The sequence below is a fragment of the Suillus subaureus genome, assembly GCF_016647635.1.
Source record: "Suillus subaureus strain MN1 chromosome Unknown BJ212scaffold_3, whole genome shotgun sequence".
NCBI classification, from domain to species: domain Eukaryota; kingdom Fungi; phylum Basidiomycota; class Agaricomycetes; order Boletales; family Suillaceae; genus Suillus; species Suillus subaureus.
Genome location: NW_024538559.1, coordinates 1,629,465 through 1,651,112, shown reverse-complemented (window position 1 = coordinate 1,651,112; position 21,648 = coordinate 1,629,465). Strand labels below are relative to the sequence as shown.

The following is a 21,648-nucleotide window of genomic DNA, read 5'->3' as shown; positions in this document are numbered from 1 at the left end:
CTTCTTCCCCTGCGCAGCACAAAAATGTAGATGAGAATCAGAGGTATTCGCCGTCTCCAGGACTCAAAAATACTATGCGACCCGCGGGTCTGTGAAAAAACCGCGGTATACCACAAACACCGTTCATACCCGTAGAATTGGCGGGTCGGTGTACACCCGTACCGTAGCGGGTGCGGTGTGGCTCCAGCGACCCGCGGGTCCACCCTTACTCAACTCTACTTGTTTGGAACGGCAAAAACATGAACCACATTGAGGGGATAAGCCTGAGCTGTCCAGGAACTAAGTGATCGACGGGGCATCAACCTTCATGCTAGACATACTTACCAGATGCTTTCTCCCACAAGTTAGCCCAGCACGCAGACGGATCCAATCTAAGTCTCGTTCCATATGATACTAGAGGGATCGTCATGTACGCGGCCTCAGGTACGTTACTCGTGACCTTACCTGTGAGCTTTGGGGTCACAAATTGAGCTTGGCATGAAGTCTGACATCGGGAGACCCCTCAAATCTATATATAGGGCGCCGCTGCTTGTTGTTGTTCTTCAGCACCTGAGTCTGTTTCGGTTCTCTGTGTTAGTCTTCCAGCTCTTCTGAATCTCACACGCGACAGTTACAGAAAGCTGCAGAAGAGCGGGTCCAGGGGACCACAGCATAATAGCTGAGTCTCAAGACATTGACGCGAGAGAGTAGATATAAGCGCTCGCTGAACTTACACGGCATTTGCCGACAGCATACCTAATATAGCAATCTCAGGAACAAAATCTGTCTTGAAGTTAACGTCGACGTCAAGAAGTGTGATTCATATATAGCCTGGATTTTGTTGTGAGTTTCACTTCTTATCAGCAGCATTTGAGCTGACCATTGAACGTGATGATGCTAGCATCGACCACGTCGAGTGTCGCAATAAGCAAGGCTCGCTCAAGACGACGGTCGCATACCTTGAAGCTCACACCGGCTTCTGGCACACCTGGACTAAACTCATCTTCGTATTCCCATTCGTCTTCCTCGCCCTTATCTTCGTCGCGAACTACATCGTGCTGCAAACTACCATACATAAGTTCGTGCGACTTGCTTACCCCCGCAGACACTGGCGCACACTCTTCCAAGACAAGTTCTTCTGTAGTGTCTACACTGCCGTCATCACCACAGAAATCTTCACAAAGTTCTGTCGTCTCTGCTGCATCGATACCTTCTATGCGCAATCACCATCGTCCACGGGAACGCGACTTGCTCTCCGAGAATCGTAACCAGGAACTGAGTGCAGACGATGATGAAGATACAACCAATGTTATATATGCTGCCAGACGCACTCGAAGCAGTCAAGACATACACCGTCACGCAAATACACGATCAGCGAAGGATTCGCGAGCGAGTGGGTTTCATGCATTCCTAAGCGTGGGCCTTGGCTGGCGGAGGCCCAAGTCAGAGCAGATAACGACTGCTCCAGGACAATTAGGTGCTGGTGAAACTGAAACCGAGGCTGACGAACCTGTGAGGATTTATCGGTATATATCTCATACCTTTCTTACTTGGACATGTGTTTGCAGCCGCGACATCTTCCGACGACGCGTATCCTACCTGCCTCAGGTCCATTAGTTCCACCAAGCACTCTGACAACTCTACTTTTCGATGTATCGCGCCTCTTGTCTGTTGTCCCTGCTTCATTAGGCGCGCTAATAAATGCCTGGTGTGTGTGGAAACCTCCAGGTCTGGACTCAGAACACTTCGCTCCCGGATCATGCTCTCGAATAAATCAAGAGCATGATAGTTGGGGTCGTATCGCCCTGCCGGACAGAGCTGATTATCTCCTGGCTGTGCTTTGGGTAAGGTTTTGGCTTTTTGGGATGGTTAATCTCCCAGTTGATATTTCTCATCTACAGGCATTACTGACAGCGCACCAATGCCTCCAGTTAACAACCGGACTCCTTCACCGGTGGCGTGCCTACTACGCCCCTTTATCCACGCTTATACGCCTTCTCGCTTTGCAGGCCATTTGTTGGCCTGCGACCCACTTTACACTTGACATCCTTGGCGGACTAGGTTTTAATGTCGATGTCGCATCCTATACACTAAATATCTTGGATGGCACACTGCTGCGTTGGACCACAATACGTCCGGATGTATGCTGGGCTGTTATAGGGACGACGACGTGCATTTCTCGCAGCATTCAAATATGGGTGACAAGCAACCTTCTCCCATCAGATACAAGCACTCGCGCATCGGCAGTCCCTGATCGTCTACGGCCCCATGTGAAACTTAAGAGCGAGGAGACACGCAAATTGGTTGGGCGCCGGTGGGATTGGGGTATCGTTGCAAAGGTCTGCATATTACCTGCAGGGTGTTTGTATTTTGTCATGGCGTGGATTGGCGCATGGAGAAGGGAGACCTGGGGCTGCTAGAGTTACAGGTCACTTCCATTTATACCTGCTGTGTAGTTTTATGCATCAATATCCCCATATGTTGAATATACATCACGCCATAAGTGCAGTGTCAGAACGCTGAGCTATCAAATCATGGATCTTGTGTGGCCATTCTCTGAAGTCGGCGTGAGGGGAGAATGTCTGTTTCTATCTATGGGAAAGAATATAGGCCTATATGGGATGCACCATCCGATTTGGTTGTCCATGCCAGTGATACATTCGTTGAGGCTATGTGTTCTGAACCTCTTTTTGCAGCATTCCTCGCCGACTTGGATAACTTGGGGAACGTTGGTATAAAACACAAAGATTTCTTTGGCTGCTGTGGGTGTCATAGTCGCACTAAGGCTACTCAACGCACGAATAAGATAAAAAATAATTTATCAAGCAAACTATTGATTGATACACCATAGCGAGTAATAGATACAATTATAAAAACACCCACCGTTGGCTTCAGGACATGCATTACAGCAATTTGACTCATTGCAGAAAGTTTGGCTCAAAGGCAACGGGAGGAAGTACTAGTAGGCCGCGCTGATTGAACGAGGGGTGCGACGATCGCTGGGATCAAAATTCTGCTGCCACTGTTCTCTAATCTCCAAAAGATGGTGACCGGCTGCAGGTAGTTACACTGCGGCATTCGTCCCCGAAAATGTAGGGACGTCAGGGTGTATATGTTTATCATTCCATCAAGACTTACTGACACTCGGCTGGCTCTTGATTTAGCCTCAACTCTTGTGTAAATATGTTGAGATCAAGAGATCCCACATGTGGAATAATTTATATGAAATGACTGTCTTGCTTCTATTAAATCTGCCTGAGGGAGACTGCTTAGCGTGATTGCTGTCTTCGAACTTGGGGATTAAATTAATATTTTAATCAGTAGCAGCAGCTATAAAATGCATGAGCACAGAACTGACGAACAACCAACAAAATAACAAACCCGCACTCAGCTTAAAGATCTCGCACTTTTCGACTGTAAGGCTCATCTTTCCAACCTATAGATCCTACTGATGAGGGTCTAGATGACTCTCTTGGCGATTATTCTCCTGGCATTTATGGCTGTTGGTCCTCTTAGTGCACGAGTCATGCTCGACTCTGAGACCACTGACGCTGAAGCATGTGTTTTGGGGCTGTGCGGGGGTTTCCCGTGCCCGGACGCGGTTATTACGTACTCCAAAAGTTGCGTCTTGAGTGACGGTACCACGTCGACTCAGTACTGTTGTTCTCCATCACCTGGGAAAGGGTTGTGACGCAAATGAGGGGTTCGGGTATGTCAGCGATGAAACTCTTTTTCAAAATATGTACTGAGCGCAAAATACTGTAGAGCTACGACACTAGGTTCGTCACATGCAGCATGTGATTATGTCATACTCAGTGTCACTGGTTCGAATGTCCATGTGACCTGTGACCACACCCAAATAGATTTGCCTGCGGATGCTTTGCCGCTTGCAACCATATGACATGCCGCTGCTTCGTGATTGTGACAACTTGCTTCAGGATTCGCCTCACATAGTGCTAATGATGGTTTGCAGAAGTGTCTCGCCCATACTGTGAGATTCAAAGAGATGCAAGGGCACATGAAGGACACAAACAGAAGCATGAAGAAACTCTTGTGGTTCATGTCAACTGGCAAAACCCCTTGTTATGGGCTACTATTGCTGAAGCTGCTGTTCAAGTAGGGATTGGCATATCTCCCATAGAGATTGTGCAGGATCTTCAGCAGAGGGACTTAACACAATTCCAGACATGACTCCACAGGTAGTTGGAATGTGGATTGACCACTCAGGTGACAAAGCTGTTTGGAGTGCAGCGACTCTTGCTCGTGTTCAACGATGCAGCCTACCCATGTACCAAAACACATGGAAACACATTCTATCCTCCTATCCCAATGTGGTCAAATTGATCATGAATGACCTTCAGTCTCTCTGTCAAGTTGGTGTTGCATTGGACACTCTCCACTGCCATGGTATCATCCTTGCACACCTGCAATGCTCCATTCCCGAAATTTTTGAGCCTGTTGCCAAGGATGGTTCTCGCTTCCGCTGTACTGAGAATTGGGTGAAGGAGTTTCTTTATGAACACCTCAGTTGGAGCTTCCACAGGGCAACACATGCCACACAAAAAACACCACCCAATGTTGATCAGATTCTCCTCGACCAGTTCCTCCATCTGTCACTCACAATTCATGACTGCGCAATCTTCAATGCTGCATTCATTGTCAATATTGACCAAACAAATATCATCTATCAACCATCAAACACCTCAACTTTCGAAACAACTGGCTCAAAGCAAGTCTCTGTAATTGGGCAGGAAGAAAAACAAGCTTTTACCATTGTCAATGGAATATTGGCCAGAGGTCATGCCCTCCCCTTGCAATTGATCTATGAGGGGAAAACTTCTTGCTCCCTTCCTTCAAAGTCAACTCCACAATATAAGGAAGCAATGGAACTCAAGTTCAAAATCTCATACTCAAGCACGCACACCTACTGGTCAACATTTCCCCTCATGTGCAAGTATGTTAATGACATTCTGGTGCCTTACTGGGAAGAGCAGAAAGTGTTACTTGATGCACTGGCTGACCAGGAGTGTGTTTTGCACCTTGATGTGTGGAGCATGCACAGATCAATTCAATTTTGCATGTGGTTGGATATGACCTACCCTTGGATCAAATACTGCTTCATCCCTGGGGGCTGCACTGGTGTTGGTCAGCCATGTGATGTTGGTATTCAATGTCCATTCAAACTCGCTGTCAAACAGACGCAGCATGCTGATATAGTCAACGAGTCTCTCACTTGACTCACCCATGACAGTTTTGCATCACTCATCCAACTTGACATGACAATCAGCACCCTTCATGATTGGTCATTGCAGTGGGTTGTAAATGGGTATCATGCTATAAACAAGCCTGAGCTCATAAAGCAGGTTTGTTTCTCATTTACTCACATTGTTGAATCTTGATGCATGGAACTAAATCCTATTTTGAAGGCATTCTTCATGTGTAAGGCTGGGAAGAAGTTCAATCTCTCATTTGTGAGTCTCACAAGTTGGGAGGCATTGCAATATTTATGTGATGTTCAGAAGAATGATCCAGCTGGATGGGCGAGGATTGCTACTGCTCAGTACAAGACTGATGGTGTCGAACAGGCAACAAATTCTGAGTCAGAGGATGAGGCTAGTACTAATGCTATTGGAGTCAAATCCCTGTTCAATGATGCCAGCAAGCATGATCTTGATGCCAGTGACATGCCAATGGATGCACTTCTTGACCATATGGCTTCTGGGGGTGAACAGGTCCATTCTGACTGCCATATCAATGCAGATGGTGGACTTTCATGTGCAAACCACTCTGAAATCTATGATGTGGGTGACATTGCTGCTGAAGATGTGGAAGGTAGCTTGAACAGTGTTCTGAAGGTTGATTATGGGTGTGGAAAGTGTAGATGCATCACAAATTCGATGTATAATGATTTTTGGTCCCATTAGTGCACAACCTATGTTTTTCCTATGTTTTTTTCCGAATGTCACAAATTAGCTTCATCCCGCCAAAATTCATGTGATGGTCACACCAAATAGATTCGATTCATCAAGGGCTGTGACCTGTGATGAACCTAGTGTTGTAGCTCTACAGTAGGGATGAAAACAGTTCTGCTTGCATGTTAAGCTGCAATAAAGTATCCCCCAAATATTCTTGCAGGTTGTCTGTGGTAACATTCTTTAGTTACCTTTGTAAAGATTTTTCTTTATTGCCAAGAAGCCAGACTTGTTCTTGATCACTGACTGTACAGACCTAAGAATCGAATGAGGAAAGAACTACCTGCACAATGGAGTCCTTGTAGGGTCAATGTGGCAGCAATAGTGGCACATACTGGTAGCAGTTGGCTGCATGCTAAGTTAGCATTCAGGTCATTCTGTGTCAGAGTCAAATAAACTCCAAGATATGTGCCTTCTTTCCTTGGATTATTTGGACTCTCCATTGTTCAGCCTTTTGGATAATACAGTAAGCAACAAAACCATTGCAATGTTTGTGTGAGATTGATTACTTTGGCTATATCATCACAGGGATGGCAGCTATGAAAATGTGAATGAGAGCAATATTGTAGCCCTATATCCAGGCTACAATAGGTGTACTACATTGGAGATGTGAAAACATATCCTTAAAAGGATATAAGCAATTTACTACATGGTATGCATTGCAATGGTTTTGTTGCTGATATTTTTAAATATCAAAATCCTATCAATAGACATCAGTTATGTTATTTAGTATGTCCTATAATGTCATGTGACATGTAAAAGGGTCACCATGATATAAACAAAGCCAAATGTTGAACTTTCTCAACATTCATCATCATGAAAACCCTCTCTGCTGACACAAGCAACTGTTACAGTTACACTTGCCCCCTATTCATTTTCCTGCTTACTTGTATTACATCGTGATCGCTATTGCTGTCGTTAGATGACTCATCTCCTCCTTCACTGTATTACATCATGATTGCTATCGCTGTCATTAGATGACTCACCCTTATCTCTGACTCATCCTTATCTCTGACTCGTCCTTATCTCTGACTCATTGTGCTTGCCCTAAAGCACTTACTTACTATATATACTTGGTCATGTACTCAGTAGATCTTCACTTTAATCTACTAGGTTTTCACCAGAAACATCTCTTGCTTAGGACCTCCAATCCTAAGTTGTATTGACCGATATTCAAGCCATAGACACTCTCTTTGGCCTGTCTTATGACCCTTGCATTTGCAAGGTCTTGATATAACTTCAGTTGCCGCTCTTATTGAGCTACTGTTGTTATGACTATCCTAGTCTATAACAAAAGATTAAAGTCATCTAATGACTCTCTCCATTGAAGAGGTCCTAGACCCTTGAAAACAGAACTAGGGCAGAGAGAGACCAGACATCCCCTGCAAAAACAGAAACATCACTAGACCAGAACGATCAGGATGTCCACCACCACCAACACCCCAGAACTTAAAGCCAGAGCCCCCTCTACCTATGATGGGAGCCCTCAGCAGGCTTTGCAATGGTTGTATGCGGTTAAAGTGTACTTTGCGCTTAACGCTACAATCTATAACACTGACGAGAAGAAAGTCATCACCGCCCTTGCATACATGACTGAAGATAGTGCCATGGGTTGGGCACTTACCTTTTACACTGAAGTCAATAACTCCGCCTCCAAGTCTTATGGAACTTTTGTGAATTTCGAAACCAAATTCAAAGAAGCTTTCGTACTGGCTGATGCCATCAGAACAGCCATGAATAAACTCCAAATTTTGAAACAAACGAACGACCTCACTTCCTATGTTGCTAGTTTCAAAACCCTTGCTGCCCAAGCCTCTGTAAAGCAAGATGCTGTTTTAATCATGTTTTTCAATGATGGATTGAAGAAGGGGATTGTCAACTCCATTTTCCAGATGGAAACCATTCCCACAGATTTTGACAAGTATGTCGCCGCAGCTATTAGACTCAATAGCAACTGGCAAAGAGGAGCCGTATTTCAGCATAACCACTGCACTATTACCAAACCAATGGGACGGCGATACATGCCTAGACCGTCTGTTGACCGGCATGATCCGAATGCTATGGAGGTAGACCGGTTGACCGAAGCCGAAAGAAGTGATCATATGAAGAAAGGATTATGCTTCACGTGTCACCAGAAGGGGCACATGACCAGAGCATGCCCACAGAAGAAAACCCCAGTCTGTCGTGAAGAAATAGAAGATGATGAAGAGGGTGAAGAAACAACAGTCCATTGCCTTGCCAAGGATTTTTGATGTGGAAGACTGGATTAACGTCAGTATCTTCCGATGTACCTATCAGACTTGTACGAAGTATTGGAATCAGAAAGGAGCTTCAAGTTCCCATTTCACTCATCTCCAAAACTCGTCTGAAAACCGTCGAAACAATGGCTGTTGTTGACTCCAGCGCTGCCAGAACCTTTATCTCTGAAGACTTTGTCAAAACCCATGGAATACGAACACACAAACTCATGAAACCATTCCAGGTTACTACTGCAGATGGAAGTTACGCAAAGGGGGGCGCTATCACTTGGTATTGTGTCCTCATCGTCAAGATTGATGAACGATCCATGATTGGAAAATTTAATATCATGCAGCTTGGCTGGCGTGATCAGATCCTACTCAGGATCCCCTGGCTACGTGCCATGGACCCAGTAATCTGATGGAAAGCGGAAACACTAGAACTCTCTAGAACTGAGAAGAGCAATCAAATTGAAGAAGAAGTCGACACCAAACGAAAGAAGAATAATCTTCCACCTCTCTTCAAGAGAGGAGGCTCGAGATCAGAACCAACTCCAGTTGTAGTGCTGCTGAAGGCACCTCCTGCGAAAATGTTCACAACCACATCACCTAAGGAACCAGCACCCTGGGCTACCATAGAAGAGGTCCCAGATGAAGAAGTACCCCCTGTACTCCCTAACCTTGAACCCATCCCCGATGATGACGACGATTCCTTTGACACTAAGGATGATGTATGGACCACAGAATATGCACCATCCGTATGCGAAATCGCGATGTACCACCTTGAGGATGATGAATTTTTGGTTGAGTATCCCACTGATGCTTCCGAGCTTCGGATTATCACCAACACCTCACTGGACACTCCATTAACTAAAGATGGTACCAGTGTTGTGGAACAACGATCCAGGGTTACACCACTGTCATGGCCGATGGAATTGGAATACATCAAAACCAGTAATAAGGCACAGCAGTTTGCGTTAGCGGCGGGACTTGAGCAGAAGAAAAAATCATTCAAAGAACTTGTCCCCTCCTACCTCCACGATTTTGCCGACATCTTTGCAAAGGACAGCCTTAATCAGTTACCACCTGAGCAACCTGGCATAGACCATCATATCGAAACCAAACCCAGCTTTATCCCCAAAACATCCAAGGTGTACCCGTTATCGGAAGTAGAGTGTACCATGGTCAAAGCTTTTCTTGATGAAAATGTAAAGAAAGGTTTTATCTCAGAATCAAAGTCGCCGCAAGCAAGCGGTTTCTTCTTTGTAGGAAAGAAAAGCAGAGACCTTTGTCCCTGTCAAGACTACCGATATATCAATGAATGGACAGTTAAGAACGCCTACCCTCTCCCATTACCACTGTCATTGGTCGCTCGGCTGCATGGTGCAAAATACTTCACAAAGATGGATGTCCATTCTGGGTATAACAACATTCGAATCCACCCTGACAATAGATGGAAGGCCACTTTTACCACAGAATATGGTCTCTTCGAGCCCAATGTCATGTTTTTCAGTCTCTGTAATTCTCCTGCTACCTTCCAAGCATATATGAACCGGACATTCCAACAAGAGATCAATGAAGGATGGCTCATCATATACATGGATGATATTTTGATCTTCTCCAACAACCTCACCTCTCATCACGAATGAACCTGGCATGTCCTTGAAAGAATTTGTAAAGAAAAGCTATTCCTAAAGCCAGAGAAGTGCATGTTCGACGCTCAAGAGGTAGAATATCTGGGAATGATCATCCATCCTGGGTGTGTGGCTATGGATGTTGCCAAAACTGACGGTATTCGCGATTGGCCCACCCCAACAATGGTAAAAGAAGTTTGGTCATTTTTGGGATTCTGCAACTTTTATCGAAACTTCATTTCCCACTATTCCAACATTGCCAGACCCCTGATCGACCTCACCAAGAAAGACATCCAATTCCTTTGGTCAGAACAATGCGCATTAGCCTTCTCCACTCTAAAAGAATGCTTCCTAAAGCAACCAGTCCTCTGAAACCCAGATCCAAGAAGACAATTCGCAGTAGCTACTGATGCATCACTCGTTGCTACTGGTGCAGTATTGCTGCAAACCAATGAGAATGGTGTTTATCATCCATGTGGATATCTATCACAGACATTGAACCCCACAGAATGCAATTACCAGATTTTTGATCGCAAACTCCTCGCCGTCATCCGCACTCTGACTGAATGGCGTCATTATTTGGAAGGCAACCTTCATCCTGTCATCATTTTTACAGACCACAAAAATCTGTTGTATTTCAGAACTGCCCAGAAGTTAACCCAGAGACAGGCCCAATGGCAGTTGATTTTATCCTGCTATGATATTGAACTCCACCATGTTGCTGGTACCAAACTTGTCACCCCTGATGCACTCTCCCGCCGCCCCGACCATGGAGTAGATTCCTCTAAAGACAACTCCAATGAGACCCTTCTCCCCGACTCCATGTTTGTCCGCCTCCTTGACCTTGAACTCATGACCTCTCTCGCAAACCCTGATCCCTCCGACCCCGACCCCATCTTCAAAGCCACCTCTGACACCTTAGATGGTCTTTCTCTTCCCCCCATGAAATCCACTCTTGCAGACTGGACAATTAAAGATGATATCCTTTACTATAAAGACCGCGCCTACATCCACCCTGCTGGCCGGCACCTTATTTTGGAATGTTGTCATGATCACCCCACCGCTGGTCACCCTGGGCATTTTAAAACTGAAGAACTAGTCAAATGGGACTTTTGGTGGCCCTCTATGGGTACCTATATCTGTAAATACATAGAGGGTTGTGCCCTCTGTCAGCAGATGAAATCTGATACCCATCTGACCATGCCTCCCCTCATCCCTATCCCTTCTGTCGCTGTGGTTCCATTTGCCCAAGTATCCGTTGACCTTATCATGGATCTTCCTCTTTGTGCTGGTTTTGACTCTGTCATGGTTGTGGTAGACCATGGGCTTATGAAGGGGGTAATTCTTATCCCTTGTACTAAAACCATCACCTCCAAAGGGGTCGCCAAGAAATTTTTCAAATATGTCTACTGTCGATTCAGCTTGCATGAGAAAGTCATTTCTGATCACGGACCACAATTTGTGTCAAAATTCTTGAAAGCCCTTGCCAAACTCTTAAAATACGACATAGCTGCATCTACTGCCTATCATCCCCAAACTGATGGTCAAACTGAATGTCTTAATCAGGAACTCGAAACCTATCTCCGAATCTATTGTCAAAACCACCCTGAAGATTGGGTGGAACATCTTCCTATGGCGGAATTCGTGCATAACCATCGAAAACATGACTCTCGCAACGCCTCACCATTCTTCCTAATGATGGGATATGAACCAAGAGCCCTTCCTCATATACTTCCTGACTCTACTGTCCCTGCAGCAGAGGATAGACTCCGCTTGCTCCAGAAATCTAGAGAAGAAGCACTCTCCTGCCATAACCTCACTATGCAACGGATGGCAGAACGAACCCATGGACAGAAATATCACCTGTGGAAAATAGGAGATAAGGTTTGGTTATCGGGAAAGAATCTAATCATGCAGTTACCATCACGGAAGCTCGCACCAAAGAGATATGGCCCTTTCCCAATCATCACCGTTCTCTCCCCTATCACATTCACACTCCAATTACCATCACAATGGAAGGTTCACCCCACATCCATGCTTCTGAACTATCGTCCTATCATGAAACAGAGATTCATGGTCTGAACTTCCACAACCCACCCCCAGATGTCATCGATAACGAAGAAGAATATGAAATCGATGCAATCTTATCACACAAAGGGACGGGTAAACAAAGATGCTATCTAGTGTCCTGGAAAGGATACTCTTCCGCTAGTAATGAATGGATCCCAGAAGAAAACCTTAGCAATGTCACCAACGTCCTTGCTGCATATAAAAAGGCTCACTGATTGTGAATCCAGAAACCATGTCTCTTGAACGCCTACACCTCTGCATACAACGCATCGAAGAACTCACTGCTGCTATGAACACTGTAGCCGAAGGAAATGCTCACCCGTGGACCCTTCTTGATTATCAGACTGCCACTGCCATTGCCCTCACCAATAACGCATCTTCCCCAATAGCTTCCCCACCATCATCCAACTCTACCCTTACCACCGACTCTACCCTTACCGACTACTTCTCTATCATTGACCAAGTTGAGACCAGTGCTCTATTCAAATCTGCTATCACATCCCAGCAGTACGCTATAGAGATAGATCGCCTCCTGGGAGAAAGAGGAGCGATATCTAGCAGACTTATTATCAGAATCATCAGGGACACTAGCCTCATCGACCGCACCGCTAACCTTCTTGATGACAAACGTCACAAAACCATATTCCGCTATCTTCATATACGTATTCATAATACTGCAATCTGTCTTCTGCCTGATGATACTCGAGAAGCTATCAGAGAAGCTATCACATCGTCACAGAATGAATTGCTCTCGACCCAAGTCACACGCCCCCCTCTCTGAATATTGCCATTCCAGTCCCACCGCCGATTCCTGCAGCAACTACCGTGGAGCATCAGGATGACAATATCCCTCCTATTGCTGTACTTGACATACCAGCTTCTCCACCTCCTACCCCCATCACGCCCACTACACACAGATACCCTGTTAGATGCAGATCCTCCTGCATCGCTGCCAAGCGAGCCACGTCCATCTCCCTGCACAAAACAATCAAATGATCAAGATCTCCCTCTCCCCCTAACCATTCCAATGCCGTCACTATAGTAAAAAATGGCACCAGTTGATAACGTCGTGTGTCATAACTGCCGCACCGCCGGACATCGTCACAGGAACTGCCCAGCGTACTATTGTTGAGTGTGCAAAGAGTATGCACCTGGACACCTATCAGTCTTTTGTAAGGAGTTGAAAGGAGAAGCAGTCATTCCACTGGTATGGACTGACCCTGGCTTCTATGAGGCCCTTGCTCGCTGGGAGATCAAGCAGGATGCCATTTACCATGCTGCTGAGCTAGCCGATAAATCACTCCCTATCACTGAGGAACAAGACGACTTGCTCAATTTGGACTACTCCGATGACCCTATTTACTGGGCTAACCAAGATAACTGAAGTCGGTGACTTCTTTCCTAAACAAGGGGTAATGTTACAGTTACACTTGCCCCCTATTCATTTTCCTGCTTACTTGTATTACATTGCGATCGCTATTGCCGTCATTAGATGACTCATCTCCTCCTTCACTGTATTACATCGTGATCGCTATCACCATCATTAGATGACTCACCCTTATCTCTGACTCATTGTGCTTGCCCTAAAGCACTTACCTACTATATATACTTGGTCATGTACTCAGTAGATCTTCACTTTAATCTACTAGGTTTTCACCAGAAACATCTCTTGCTTAGGACCTCCAATCCTAAGTTGTATTGACCGATATTCAAGCCATAGACACTCTCTTTGGCCTGTCTTATGACCCTTGCATTTGCAAGGTCTTGATATAACTTCAGTCACCACTCTTATTGAGCTACTGTTGTTATGACCATCCTAGTCCATAACAGCAACCAAATCATTTTTCACCTTAATTTTAACCAATTTACAAGGGAGATCTCACATGCTACTGGTGTACACCATAGTACTATTATCAGAATTCACTCTAAACCTTATTCTGACCTTCAAAAGTCCTCTGGTGGTTGTCCTCCTGTCCTTTCCTCCCCCAATGTTTAGCATGCTACATGGTTGATCAGTATAGACAAGGCTGGAAATGTCACTCAAGTGATAAGAGCACTTCAGGACATCAAGAACCAGTCTATGTCCTCTCAGGCAACACATCATTACTTGAGGAAATCTGGTATGAAGCCTGTAGTGAATGAAAAATACCCTCTCCTATCCAAGTGTATAGGAGAGTAAGACTAGACTTTGTTATCAGTCACCAGCTCTGGACAGTGGATGACTTTAAAAGAGTCATATGGTCATATTAAACCAAAATTAATCATTTGGGGTCAGATGAAAGGAAATAGGCTTGGAAAGGAACAGGAGAGGCCCTAAATAATAGGCTAGCAGGAGAGAAGAGGGTATTTTTCATTCACTACAGGCTTCATACCAGATTTCCTCAAGTAATGATGTGTTGCCTGAGAGGACATAGACTGGTTCTTGATGTCCTGAAGTGCTCTTATCACTTGAGTGACATTTCCAGCCTTGTCTATACTGATCAACCATGTAGCATGCTAAACATTGGGGGAGGAAAGGACAGGAGGACAACCACCAGAGGACTTTTGAAGGTCAGAATAAGGTTTAGAGTGAATTCTGATAATAGTACTATGGTGTACACCAGTAGCATGTGAGATCTCCCTTGTAAATTGGTTAAAATTAAGGTGAAAAATGATTTGGTTGCTTGTGTCAGCAGAGAGGGTTTTCATGATGATGAATGTTGAGAAAGTTCAACATTTGGCTTTGTTTATATCATGGTGACCCTTTTACATGTCACATGACATTATAGGACATACTAAATAACATAACTGATGTCTATTGATAGGATTTTGATATTTAAAAATATCAGCAACAAAACCATTGCAATGCATACCATGTAGTAAATTGCTTATATCCTTTTAAGGATATGTTTTCACATCTCCAATGTAGTACACCTATTGTAGCCTGGATATAGGGCTACAATATTGCTCTCATTCACATTTTCATAGCTGCCATCCCTGTGATGATATAGCCAAAGTAATCAATCTCACACAAACATTGCAATGGTGTCTTAATAACCGAGGGTCTTATATAAATGCATGTAAAATGTAATGACACCACAATTACACTAGGATAAGACTTCTTGCCAGTCCTCAATTAACATGGTCTACAACTTTTCTTCTTTTGTGGTAGATAACGTGTGAGTTCTTGGGAGGCTCGCTAAACCAATCTATGTGATTAACTTAGCCGGAGCTTTTGTGTTATATCCCAACTTATAAACTTGTCTAGGATAAACCATCTAGACACTGGAACATGGTTCCTTGTTAAGATAATCCTCTGTAGAGACTACGGTCTCAAATACAAATACATTGTCCTGCATGATTTGGGAATCATGCAGAACATGTATATGACATGTCATCCCACATTTCCATAGTCTGTTAGCTTAGTCCTCAGACTACACAAAATGTACTTTGAGTACAGACTCAAGTGCAATATTTCACTTTGCATGCTCCAATCATGCAAAAATATGGTATGTTGAAGAAAAGTCAAATATGATGAAGAAATCATATATTGACCTGGTCAAAGTTGATAGTCATACAAAAGCTTAGGTTATTGCCTATCATTTGGCTTATTTACTTTGACTAGAAATAACCAAGGAGAAAAGATAAAAGCCTACCAAAAGCCTATCTAAAAAGCCAGTGTTTTGATTTGTTCTGTCTTATGATTTATTCTACTTTATTTTCTTCATATTTTTCTTTCATTTCCTTACCTACTTGATTCTTTGACCTCCTAGAGACTCCACAAAATGTACCTGCAGGGTATGATGTCATGTGTTATGGCGAACTAGGATGGGCTCGACAACAGGTACTCAATAAGAGCAATGCCTGAAGCCGGATCAAGGCCTTACAAATGTAAGGTTCTTAAGACAAGTCAGAGAGAGTGTCTCCGGCTTGAATATCAGTTATCAGACAACTTAGGATTGGAGGTCCTAAGCGAAGGATAGTTCAGGTAAAACCTAGTAGATTAAAGTGAAGTTCTAACTAAGTACAAGACCGGGTTTATATAGATGTAAGAGGTTTAGGGCCGGTATTGTACGCGTCATCAAGACAAGTCAGAGATAAGAGAATGACGTCATCAAGACGAGTCAGAGATAAGAGGATGATATCATCTAGCAACGGCACATGGCGGTTGTGATGTAATACAGCTGCGGGCGGTTGGTCTAATGATGGCATGGTAAGGTGTGGTCATGATGTAATACATGAGCGAGAAAGGAGAAAAAGAGATAGGGGTAACCATGATTGTAACATTACCCCTTGTTTACGGATGAAGTCACCGACTTCAATTATCTTGATTGGCCCAGTAGACGGGGTCCGCGTCGTAGTTGGAATAGAGCAGATCATCCTGCTCTTCAGTGATGGTGGTCTGCTCCGTTGCGGCGGCATGAGCGATTCCATCTTGCTCAATCTCCCATCGAGCAAGAGCATCGTAGAAACCTACATCGGTCCACACCAGTGGAATAACCGCTTCTCCCTTCAACTCTCTACAGAAGACCAACAAATGACCGGGTGCGTATTCCTTGCAAACTCTGCAGTAATACGCGGGACAGTTCTTATGACGATGCCCAGCGACATGGCAGTTGTGGCATATGACGTTATCAGCCAGTGGCGTCTTTACGATTGTGACAGAAGAGGACTGGTTTGGGGGAGATGGGGATCTCAACCGTTTAGACGGTGCTTTAGTTGGGGAGACAGAGGCGGCTCGTTTGGTGGTGAGACGTGAGGATCTTCTTTTAAGCGGGAGTCGTCGTGTGGTGTGTGTGACGGGGTTAGGAGAAGGAGAAGTCGGTACGTCAAGTACAGCAATAGGAGGGATATTATCATCCTGATGCTCCATGGTAGTCATAGTAGGAGCTGGCGGTGGTACGGGGATAGCGACATGAGGGGATGGTGGTCGCGCAACGGGGTCGAGGGCAATATGCTCGGTGATGATATGGATAGCTTCTCTAATGGCATCTCTGGTTTCCTCAGGTAGGAGACGGATCGCAGTGTTGCAAATACGTATGTGAAGATGGCGGAAAATGGTTTGATGGCGCTCATCATCAAGGAGGGCAGCGGTACGGTCAATAAGGCTGGCATCTCTAATGATTCTGATTATGAGGCCGCTAGATATTGCCCCTCGTTCTCCAAGAAGGCGGTCTATTTCTATAGCGTATTGTTGGGAAGTGATGGCGGATTTGAATAGAGTGCTTGTCTCTACTTGGTCAATGACCAAGAAGTAGTCGGTAAGAGTGGAGTTGTTGGTGAGGGTTAAGGTGGAGTCGGAGGTTGGCGGCGAAGGTACAGGGGATGATGCGTGCTGGGCGAGGTTGGTGGCGGTAGCGTTTTGATAATCAAGGAGTGTCAATGGGTGGGCGTTTCCTTCTGCAACAGTGTTCATGGCGGCGGTAAGTTCTTCGATGCGGAGGATGCAAAGGCATAGTCGTTCAATGGATGACATTGTTGGAAAACCTACAGCCCATGGGCCTTCTTATAGGCTTTAAGGGTGTTGGTGGCATTAATGAGATTTTCTTTGGGAACCCACTCATTGCTAGCAGATGAATATCCTTTCCAGGATACGAGATAGCATCTTCGTTTACCCATCCCCTTGTGCAACAAGATTGCATCAATTTCGTATTCTTCTTCGTTATCGATGATGTCAGGTGGTGGGTCGTGGAAGTTCAGACTGTGAACCTCAGTTTCATGATAGGTTGATAGTTCAGAAGCATGAAACGTGGGGTGGACCTTCCATTGCGGAGGTAATTGGAGTGTGAATGTGATGGGGGAAAGAATGGTGGTGATTGGGAAAGGGCCATATTGTTTTGGCGCAAGTTTCCATGAGGGTAGTTGGGTAATCAAATTCCTCCCGGATAGCCAAACCTTATCTCCCACCTTCCATGGATGGTACTTTCATCCGTGAGTTCATTCGGCCATTCGCTGCATAGTGAGGTTGTGGCATGAGAGGGCCTCCTCTCTTGACTTCTGGAGGGAAGCAAGTCTTTCTTCTGCTGCGGGGATGGTGGAGTTTGGGAGAGTATGAGGGAGAGCTCGTGGTTCATAGCCCATCATTAAGAAGAATGGTGACGCATTGCGGGAATCATGTTTTCGGTGGTTATGCACAAATTCTGCCATTGGAAGGTGTTCAACCCAATCTTCTGGGTGATTCCAGCAATAGATCCGAAGATACGTTTCGAGTTCCTGGTTGAGTCGTTCGGTTTGGCCATCTGTCTGAGGATGGTAAGCAGTGGATGCTGCTATATCATATTCCAAGAGTTTGGCAAGGGCTCATGAGAACTTAGATATGAACTGTGGGCCGCAATCTGAAATAACCTTCTCATGCAGACCGAATCGCCAGTAGATGTATTTGAAGAATTTCTTGGCGACTCCTTCTGAAGTGACGGTTTTAGTGCAAGGGATAAGAATTACCCCCTTCGTAAGGCCATGGTCGACCACGACCATTACAGAATTGAAGCCAGCGCAGGGAGGGAGGGAGGTGATTAAGTCAATGGAGACTTGGGTGAAAGGAGCGGTGGCGACAGAAGGAATGGGGACAAGGGGAGGGGTTGTCGGATGGGTGTCAGATTTCATCTGCTGGCAGAGGGCGCAGCCCTCGACGTATTTACGAATATAGGTGCCCATAGCGGGCCACCAGAAGTCGCGCTTAACTAATTCTTCAGTTTTGAAACGCCCGGGATGACTGGCGGTGGGGTGGTCATGGCATCGTTCTAAAACAAGGTGCCGGCCAGTGGGGCGGACGTAGGCACAGTCTTTATAATAGAGGATATCATCATTGATCGCCCAATCAGCAAGGGCAGACTTCATTGGAGGGAGGGAGAGACCATCGAGGGCATCAGAGGTGGCGGTAAAGATAGGATCAGGGTCGGTGGGATCGGGGTTCGCGAGCGCAGTCATGAGCTCGACGTCGAGAAGTCGGACGAACATGGAATCAGGAAGGAGTGTTTCATTAATATTATCGTCAAGGGAATCTGATCTGTGGTCAGGACGGCGGGACAGAGCGTCTGGGGCAACAAGCTTAGTCCCCGCAACGTGATGGAGTTCGATGTCATAACATGACAGAATTAACTGCCATTGGGCTTGCCGACGGGTTAATTTCTGGGCTGTCCTAAAATATAACAGATTTTTGTGATCGGTGAAGACGATGATAGGATGGGGATTTCCTTCCAGATAGTGACACCACTCGGTCAGAGCGTGAATAACTGTGAGGAGTTCACAATCAAAGATCTGGTAGTTTCGTTCAGCGGGGTTCAAGGTTTGTGACAAATATCCGCATGGGTGGTAGACACCATTATCATCCATTTGGAGCAATACTGTACCCGTAGCAACGAGGGATGCGTCGGTAGCGACCGCAAATTGCCTGCTAGGGTCAGGGTTTCGAAGGACTGGTTGCTTTAGAAAACGCTCTTTCAGGTCAGAGAAAGCAGCCATGCATTGGTCTGTCCAAGAGAATTTAACATTTTTCTTGGTAAGGTCGATCAAGGGTCGTGCGATGTCGGAATAGTGGGATATAAAGTTTTGATAGAAATTGCAGAACCCCAGAAATGACCGAACTTCTTTCATGGTTGTAGGAGCGGGCCAATCCCGAATACCGCTGGTCTTGGCGTCATCCATGGCTATGCATCCAGGACGGATAATCATCCCAAGATACTCTACTTCCTGGGCGTCAAATGTGCACTTCTCTGGTTTAAGGAAAAGTTTTTCTTGTCAGATCTTTTCAAGGATGTGTCGGGTGCATTCGTGATGGGAGGTGAGATCATTGGAAAATATAAGGATGTCATCCATGTATATGACAAGCCATCCTTCATTGATTTCCTGTTGGAACGTCCTATTCATGTACACCTGGAAAGTAGCGGGGGAGTTGCAGAGACTGAAGAACATGACATTTGGTTCAAAGAGACCGTATTCGGTGGTGAAGGCGGCTTTCCACCAATCTTCAGGGTGGATACGAATGTTATTATATCCCGAACGGACGTCCATCTTAGTGAAGTATTTAGCACCGTGTAACCGAGCGACCAGGGAGAGTGGTAACGGGAGTGGGTAAGCATTCTTGACTGTCCATTCATTGATGTATCGGTAATCCTGGCAAGGGCAAAGATCTCCGCTCTTCTTTCCGACGAAGAAGAAACCACTGGCCTGTGGTGATTTCGACTCAGAGATGAACCCTTTCTTTATGTTTTCATCAATGAACGCTTTGACTGCTGTGCGTTCCTTTTCAGATAACGGGTATACCTTAGACGTTTTAGGAATGAAACCGGGTTTAGTTTCTATTCAGTGATCTATGCCGGGTCGTTCAGGTGGTAGCTGGTTCAGACCATCTTTTGTGAAGATGTCGGCGAAATCATGGAGGTAGGTAGGGACGAGTTCTTTGAACGACTTTTTCTTCTGCTCGAGTCCGGCAGCCAACACAAACTGTTGTGCTTTGTTACTGTTTTGATATACTCGTTAGGCCACGGCAAGGGTGCAATGGCAGGTCGCTGTTCTGCAACACTGGTACCGTCTTTGGTTAATGGGGTATCCAGTGAAACGTTGGTGATTACTCGGAGCTCGGCGGCGTCAACGGAGTATTCAACCAAAAATTCATCGTCTTCTAGATGATAAGCAGAGATTTCGCGTACAGCTGGCGCATAGCTCTCTGTCCATACATCTTCCTTCATGTCGAAGGAGTCGTCTTGATCGTCGGGGATAGGGTTGAGATCAGGCAGCACTGGTGGGGTCTCTTCTTCTTCATCAATGACTTCTTCTATCGTGGCTCGAGGTGGTGGTTCCTTCAATATAACCGGTCTCGCAGGAGGCGCCTTCGGCAGCACTACGACTGGGACCGGGTTCTTTTTCTCGTCTTTCTTTTCTTGGAATAATGGAGGTAACTTGTTCCTCCTTCATTCGCTATCAACTTCTTCCTTGATCTGATCACTCTTCTCTGTCCGAGAGAGCTCTAGCATTTCCGCTTTCCATTGGATTATCGGGTCCATGGCGTGCAGCCAAGGAATCCCTAATAAGATCTGATCACGCCGACCAAGTCGTGTGATGTTGAACTTCCCTATCATGGATCATTCATCTATTTTGACAATAAGGACGCAATATCGGGTGATAGCGCCCCCCTTTGCATAACTTCCATCCGCAGTAGTAACTCGGAATGGTTTTGAGAGCTTGTGTGTATGAATCCCATGGAGTTTGACAAATTCTTCGGAGATAAAGGTTCTGGCGCCGCCGGAGTCCACAACAGCTGTTGTTTCGACAGTTTTCAGACAAGTTTTGGAGATGAGAGAGATAGGAATGTGAAGTTCCTTTCTAATTCCAATACTTTGTACAAGTCTGATAGCTACATCGGAAGATACTGATGTTGATCCAGTCTTCCACGTCAAAAATCCTCGGCGAGGCGACGGATCGTTGTATCCTCATCTTCTTGATCGTCTATTTCTTCCCTGTGAATGGGGATCTTCCTCTTCTGTGGGCATGCTTTGGTCATATGCCCCTTGTGGTGACACATGAAACATAGTCCTTTCTTCATATGGTCGCTTCTCTCAGCTTCAGTGAGCCAATCTACCTCCATGGCATTTGGATCTTGTCGGTCAATGGAGGGTCTGGGTACATATCGCTGTCCTGATGGTCTGGTGGTGGTGCGATGGTTTGTTCAATACGCAGCTCCTCTTTGGTAGTTGCTATCCAGTCTAATGACGGCAGCGACGTACTTGTCGAAATCTATTGGAATGGTTTCCATCTGATAGATGGAATTGACGATTCCCT

The 21,648-nt window shown here is 45.4% G+C and overlaps 2 protein-coding genes across 2 annotated transcripts; both read left to right on the top strand.

Moving 5' to 3' along the window:
- Positions 1–759: 759 nt before the first annotated feature.
- BJ212DRAFT_548791 (uncharacterized protein) lies at positions 760–2,490 on the top strand. The gene is made up of 3 exons (XM_041343471.1): positions 760–822; positions 881–1,491; positions 1,548–2,490. The coding sequence occupies exons 2-3, from the start codon at positions 1,195–1,197 to the stop codon at positions 2,397–2,399; spliced, it is 1,149 nt and encodes a 382-aa protein (XP_041198545.1). The 5' UTR covers positions 760–822; positions 881–1,194; the 3' UTR covers positions 2,400–2,490.
- Positions 2,491–5,237: 2,747 nt separating this feature from the next.
- On the top strand, positions 5,238–5,903 carry BJ212DRAFT_1261616 (uncharacterized protein; the record flags this gene model as incomplete). Its single annotated transcript, XM_041330190.1, has 2 exons — positions 5,238–5,342; positions 5,406–5,903. Coding segments are annotated over 2 exons (603 nt in total), but the record flags the coding sequence as incomplete, so codon positions are not given.
- Positions 5,904–21,648: the final 15,745 nt, after the last annotated feature.